Here is a 7,443-nt window from a genome sequence, read left to right on the forward strand (position 1 = left end):
ACACACAGAGACAACAAGACACAAAACAAATATGTTGGATGTAAAATCCAAAAAAGTTCAGTCTGGTCCTCTGGACATTCAAAAAAACAAAAAACAAAACAAAGCAAAAAAATGTAGAAACGTTTCGTCTCTCATCCGAGAGACTTCCTCAATCTGAGGTGCTGTATTCAGCTCAGTCTCTTAAATAGCACCTTCTCAGAGTGGATCAACCAGTTTTGCTGCTGACAACCAAAACCAGCTGATCACATGCTCAAGAAGGACCATCAGCCTAACAATGGATCATTAGCACACTGATGGCTGTTTACTATTCACAGAGGGCTGAGTGATACTAGCAATCACAGCATTGTAAGAGGGGGACAGTTGAACCCGGAGGCCTCCACCCCTGTTTAATGATGGACGATTTCTTTTCACAAAGATGGCCTCCTTTACTCCTCTCTCAAACCATTGTTCCTCTCTGTCCAGGATGTGAACATCTTCATCCTTGAAAGAGTGACCGCTGGCCTGGAGATGAGTGTAGACCGCAGAGTCCTGGCCTGATGATGTTGATCTTCTGTGCTGGTCCATCCTTTTGGCCAGTGGCTGTTTAGTTTCCCCGATGTAAGACTGATCACCCTCCTGACACTGAACAGCATACACAACATTGCTGTTTGTGCTGGGGGACTGGATCTTTGGGATGAACCAGTCTTTGCCGTAATGTATTTTGGGGTTTAAAAGCCACTGGGATGATATGTTTAGAAAATAAACGTCTCAGTTTCTCTGATACTCCCTCAACATATGGAATGACCACTGGTCTGGGTCTGGGTTCCTCCTTTTCACCTGATGGCTGACTGGAGTCTTGTTTGGGTTTGGGATGTAAAATGTTATTATCATTACAATAAAGCGAATTTATGTGAATTGAACATTCAAGTCAGGAAAATGACCTTAACAATCCTATTACTGGAACTATAGTTCAAATGGGGGACCCCAATTCAAAAAGGGGGACCGTAGAGTGTGTTCCAACTACAGGAGGATCATGTTCTTAAGCCTCCCTGGTAAGGTCTGTTCAGGGGTTCTGGATAGGATGGTCTGTCTGATAGTCGAACCTCAGATTCAGGAGGAGCAGTGTGGTTTTTGTCCTGGTCGTGGAACACTGGACCAGCTCTACACCCTCAGCAGGGTCCTGGAGGGTGTGTGGGAGTTTGCCCAACCAGTCTACATTTGCTTTGTGGACATGAAGAAGGCGTTCGACCGCATCCCTTGGGGAAACCTGTGGTGGTACTCCAGGAGTATAGGGTAACAGGCCTTTTGATATGGGCTGTTAGGTCCCTGTATGACCGGTGTCAGAGCTTGGTCTGCATTGCCGACAGTAAGTCGGGCTAGTTCCCAGTGAGAGTTGGACTCCACCTAGGTTGCCCTTTGTCACCGATTCTATTCATAACTTTTATGGACAGAATTTCTAGGTGCCGCCATGGTGTTGAGGGGATCTGTTTTTGTGGCCATAGGGTCACGTCTCTGTTTTTTTTGCAGATGATGTGGTCTTATTGGCTTCATCAGGTCGTGATCTACAACTTTCACTGGAGCGGTTCGCAGCAGAGTGTGACGCGACCAGGATGAGGATCAGTTCCTCCAAATCCGAGGCCATGGTCATGAGCTGGAAAAGGGTAGAGTGCCCTCTCCGGGTCAGGGAGGAGGTCCTACCCCAAGTGGAGGAGTTCAAGCATCTTGGGGTCTTGTTCACGAATGAGCGAAAAATGGAGCGAGGTCGATAGGCGGATAGGTGCAGCGTCTGCAGTGAAGCGGGAGCTGTACCGGTCTATCGTGGTGAAGAGAGAGCTGAGTCAAGGAGAAGCTCTCAATTTACTGGTCGATCTACGTTCCTACCCTCATCTATGGTCATGAGCTTTGGGTTGTGACCGAAATTATGAGATCTCGGATACAAGCGGCTGAAATGAGTTTTCTCCGCAGGGTGTCTGGGCTCTCCATTAGAGATAGGGTGAGAAGCTCGATCATCTGGGAGGGACTCAGAGTAGAGCCGCTGCTTCTCCATGTTGGGAGGAGCCAGTTGATGTGGCTCAGGCATCTGGTTAGGATGCCTCCTGGACACCTCCCTGGTGAGGTGTTACAGACATGTCCCACTGGGAGGAGACCCAGAGGAAGACCCAGGACACGCTGGAGGGACTATGTTTCTTGGCTGGCCTGGGAACGCCTCAGGATTCCCCTGGAGGAGCTGGACCAAGTAGCTGGGGAGAAGGAAGTCTCCCTACTTTAGCTTCTACCTCCACAACCTGATCACAGATAAGCAGAAGAAAACGGATGGATAGTTCAAATGGGTGGATTCTCACAGCTGAGAGATGTTAATTGTTGAAACAATATTCAAAACCTGTTGGAAGAAAAAGACCAATCGAAGGAATTGAAGGAAAAATGTTTGTGATTTTTTATTATGAAGATATTTTACCCAGTCAAGTAATTATATCTGAGTGCAATGGTGATTGATTTGGCTTATGTATAATCAGAGAATATTGAGATGTGTAAATGATTAAAAGAGATAAACAAAAAAGATATTAAAAAAACAACAACATTGTCTGGGAATAAGACCGTATTTAGTTTAGGTCAGAAATCCATCAGCTGATATCAGGTTCACTGAAACAAATCTGCTTTGATATCAGTCAGACTGATTAAATTTGAACTCAAGTTAGACAGCTGCTTCAGGTGGAGGAGACCATTAGAAACATTAGGTTTTCTGCAAAAACAATCTACTTTTGACCAAAGCTCTCTATCATTACATACTGTTCATGCTTTGTCTGAACGAGTTGGCTAATGCAGACTGATACAGATCCAACAGACATGGCAGACAACATAATTACATAACTTGTTCTGGTGTAAATCACTGTCCTGCCTCCAGAAAAAAAAAAAAAAAAAATCAATTTAGTTTTACAATAGAAAAGGTTTTGAATATAATTGAATTAACTGATAAATTGATAAATTACATTTGAAACTGATGAAATGCCTAAGAACCTGATAAACACACCACAAGCCACAACTCCAATAATAAAAAAGTATGATGTTGTGTAAAATGTAATAAAAATGTAACTATTTGCAAATCTCATAAACCCATTTACTGTATTATTCACAATGGAACATAATGAACATAACATAAATTGAAAATGAGAACATTTACATTTTTGGTTAGAAAAAGGTCATAAAAATGTTGGGACAGCCGTGTTTACAGCTGCATTCCTTTTTCTTTTGACATCATTTCTTAAACTTCGAGGAACTGAGGAGAGTCAGATTGAGTCAGAATTGAGAAAGCTCCTCGGATGAGGAGCGAAACGTCTTCTGTTACAAATAAAGTCCAGCTGTTTTTGTATTGAACGTTTTTTTGAATTCATCATGTCCTGGATGACTGAGAATCTTCACCAACAAACTGAGGAGAGTTTTTTGAGAGAACTTTGTCCCATTTTTGTGGAGGATTCTAGTTGTTCAACAGTTGAATGTCTTTACTGTGTTTTTTTAGGATGAGAGCTTATGTTCACTCGCTCTTATGCAAGGCGTACACCTTTTCTTCCCTCTCCCATCCTCTTCCTGTCTTTTTTGCTTTCTGTCTGTGTATCGGAGCTCCTATTTACACATCTTCCAAAACAAAACACTACTGTCATGGATCTGGTCAGTTGGACTTTCAACTCAATTGATAAAATCTTTGCAACAAAGCGACAGGGTCCTAGAGAGCCCTCATGTCCTGCTGAGACTCACGCGGCAGGATACGTCTTGGATCCATGGGGAGTTTGGGAGCTGATGTGCCTTTCCGTAATGTCTCAGGAGGACGCCGAAGATGTTTATATAATTGGAATCATGATAGTAGGAGTTCTGCTTTTTGGCACCGACGGATTCCTATGTTATTGGCTATTGAAGAAGATGGCGGCAGCAGTTTCAGCCATGGCAAAACTGCAGAGTCTGTGTGAAGGTTTGGTTTGAACTTCGAGTACTCAAAAGCAGCTGATTTACGAACTAAACCATAAGATGAAAACAATTTGTGAGAATTGCAGACCACCTGCAGCTTCTGGGACTTGCCAGCCTAATGGGAACGACCTTCGAGGGCGCTAATAAACATGGACCAGTGGAATTCCCACCTCTGGTCATTTTGGATAGAAAGTACCAGCAGGACTCAAGGCTGACAAAAAAAAAAAACAGTCTGCCTGAAAAAAAAAACAACAATTGTGGCTTATCTGAATCTGACTCCCCCGGTTGGCCTTGAAAGAAGGCCGACTTGTCAAATTTCTCCTGAGATATGTGTAAACTAAGGAAAAGCTCTGTCTATCGCACCCCCACCCCCCAAAAAACAAACAAAAAATAATAATAACAACAACAAAAAACTCCTGTGAAGGCTTATCAGAGCTGTACCGGCTGACACCAACATCTTATGGACTATGGACTATCTGGAAGTGCTTCATGGACAAATCTCACCACCTTGCCATCAAATGCACATGTAAAGTGTTTATTAATGTGCTTGCTGGTAAAGTTTTTTGATGTCTTAAATTGTGTCCTGATAAGGACAAGATGTGAAAAGATCTTTTTTGTAATACCACTATCCTATCCTCATGGCCTTTTCCCCTTTTCTATCTAAAAAGTATTCAGAAAAAGGATAAGGGGCTGCGCTCTCAGGAGCAGCAGCAACGTGCACTCCGCGCATCTTTCAGATGACTGTACGAACATAATCTCACTGTATTTCAGTACAGTGATAATAAAGCTTATTCTGATTCTGATGTTCCAAAACGTGCATGAACTTCTCAGCACTGGTGTGTAAGCTGCTCATACCATAGATACTAATGCACTCATATACCGTCCCATCAAAGGAATGCTTTAGAACTAGAACTTTACAAGCAAAACTTTAGAACCAGAAGTGGCTGGTCTAAGTAATTCAATTTTCTCCATAAAGTGGTTCCTCCTAATAAATAATGTAAATTACTTATTTACTTAGCTTTCTGTGTATTGATTTGTTCTATATGAGTTTTGTCTAAATCTTTTAATGATTTTGATCATCCATCCATCCATCCATCCATTATCTGTACTCGTTTCTTCCTTTTTGGGTCACGGGGGGTCACTGGTGCCATATCCATCCATTACTGTCTGAGAAGTAGAGACACCCGGGACGGGTCTCCAGTCCATCACAGGGACACATAGAGACAAACAAGGCAAACAAACATTCACTCTCTCGCTCACACCTAGGGACAATTTAGAGTTACCAGTGAGAATAACATGCATGTTCTTGGTCTGTGGGAGGAAACCGGAGTACCCGGATAAATCCCACGCATGCACGGAGAGAACATGCAAACTGCACCCAGAAAGGCCCGCGGCCAGGATTTGAACCAGTGACCTTCTCGCTGAGAGGTGGCAGCTCTACCAACAGTGCCACCCTCTTTCAAATTTTTCCCCCTCATTATTTTTTCAACTTTCCAATTGCATCCATTGAAAATAACTATTCACACTTAGGGCTGATTGGTGTATTAACTGTTCACTGGAGTGTATTGGCAGAGCGATTTAAAGAATTGTGTGTGTGTGTGTGTGTGTGTGTGTGTGGGGGGGGGGGGGTGTTCCACCTAAAATCTTGCCTAGGGCGACAAAATGTCCAGGGCTGGCACTGTACAGCAGTGATGACAAGGATAGGCCCACGGGAATCAAACCACACACTACCTACATTTTAGCTTTAGAGAAGTGATTTCAGCATTCATCCTCCAATTCAATGTTGAGATTTCTGAAGATAAATTTGTTTTGTTGTACGAGAAAATGAAAGATATTGCAGTCAGCATGTGCACCCAACACATTCACACAAACATGAAATACATAAAACCAAACAGTTTAAAATAAACCAAGTTATGATGCAAGCATCACTGTTTTCTAGGTTACCCAGATTCTTTCTAGGTTAGCCTTCATGCAGTTAATTACTAACTGATGTTTGTCTTATTTTCTTCTTTATTGCCTGGTTTGATTTTACAAACACTAAATGATTTTCGTAAGTCTCGTTTTGTTTCATTTCCAGTTTTTATTTATTTTCCAATTAAAAAGTGACAATTTGCTGGCACCAACAGTGATGGCAAAGTTACATTGAAAAAGTAATTTAGTTACTTATTCCTTGTTTGGAAAGTAACAAAGTTAGGTTACAAGTTACTTTATTAGTTACTTTCAGCAGCAGCTGACAACAACCCTCCACCACCTCAACATAAAAATTACATTGATCTTTGCCAATACATTGAAAGTGCATTTTAAAAGTAATATCAACAATGTCTCTCCTGACATATAAAGTTGAACTTAAAAACTATTACAGGAAAAAATACATATACAAAAAATTGTCTTTCTTGACCCCATTAAACAGAAATACTTGTTTTTATAAAAATAAAGTAGTATTTCTTGACTTCAGTATCATAAAGAAATATTTGCTTTATATGTATAAAAATAGTGTCTTTCTTGACTTCACTAAACAAATACTATTTTTACAAAAAAAAGTATTTCTTCACTTTGTTAAACATAAATACTTTTTTAAATAAAAAAATATAATAAAGACAGTTTAAAAAAAGTCAAAGTCAAAAAAATTTTTTTTTTTAAATTTGATGAAATTGTGTACACAGGGTCCCAGTTACATTCAACAAAAGTATACATTGTAAAATAAAAAAAACTGTAATAAGATCTAGGATATGAGCTAAGAAATACATTAAACTAAGAATACACTAAGCACTAATAGTACAAAACAAAAAACAGCAGCACGAACATGAGTCTGTGTGAGCAGATGAGGACGAATGAACACAGCAGCTTGAAATAAATCAGCAGCATGAGATCAGCAGCATGGATAGTCAGCAGCACGTATCAACAATCAAGTGGCAGCACAGTGATTTTTCCTGATTAGAGATTCATGAGTCTAACAGCCTGAGGGTAGAAGCTGTTCCTCAGTCTAGTGGCTCTACACTTAATGCTCCTTGACGACCAGACATTTTTAAATATTAACACTTTAATGACAGCGAGGTCTCCTCTGGCTGTGCCTCAAAAGTGAAAAAGTCCATCTCCCTTGGCTCGCAGTTGTGGTGAGGCTGTGGTGCAGGAGCAGCACTGTGTCATCAGAAGCTCTTTTACTCGCTCCCTCTTACCTGCTTCTCTTAGCCATCAGTTAGCATGCAGGACAACTGACAGCTGCAAGAAGAGCATCTTTGTAATCCAGCACAAAATGAGTCTGCATAGTCTGAAAAACATAATTGACATGTTTTGATGTCTACAAGGTGTACTATTTGTTATGTAAACACAAAGTTTGTTTTCTCAGTCATCCAGGTATATAACAACAAAAAAGGTTGAATCATGTCATCTGGACTTCGTTTTTTTGTTAAAAAGAAACGTTTCGGATGAGGGGCGAAACGTTTCTTTTTAACAAAAAAATGAAGTCCAGATGACATGATTCAACCTTTTTTGTTGTTATATACCTGG

At 40.9% G+C, this 7,443-nt stretch overlaps 1 protein-coding gene across 1 annotated transcript in view; it reads left to right on the top strand.

Annotated features, from left to right (window-relative positions):
* The first annotated feature begins 1,210 nt into the window (after nucleotides 1-1,210).
* LOC119421967 (galactose-3-O-sulfotransferase 2-like) overlaps nucleotides 1,211-7,443 on the top strand; it is a 37,287-nt gene continuing 31,054 nt past the window's right edge. The window contains exon 1 of the mRNA XM_037689324.1: nucleotides 1,211-1,272. Coding sequence (XP_037545252.1) covers nucleotides 1,211-1,272 — 62 coding nt within the window. The remainder of the gene's footprint in view (nucleotides 1,273-7,443) is intronic.

The sequence above is a fragment of the Nematolebias whitei genome, chromosome 15 (assembly GCF_014905685.2).
Source record: "Nematolebias whitei isolate Nwh7 chromosome 15, NemWhi1, whole genome shotgun sequence".
In the NCBI taxonomy this organism is placed as follows: Eukaryota; Metazoa; Chordata; class Actinopteri; order Cyprinodontiformes; family Rivulidae; genus Nematolebias; species Nematolebias whitei.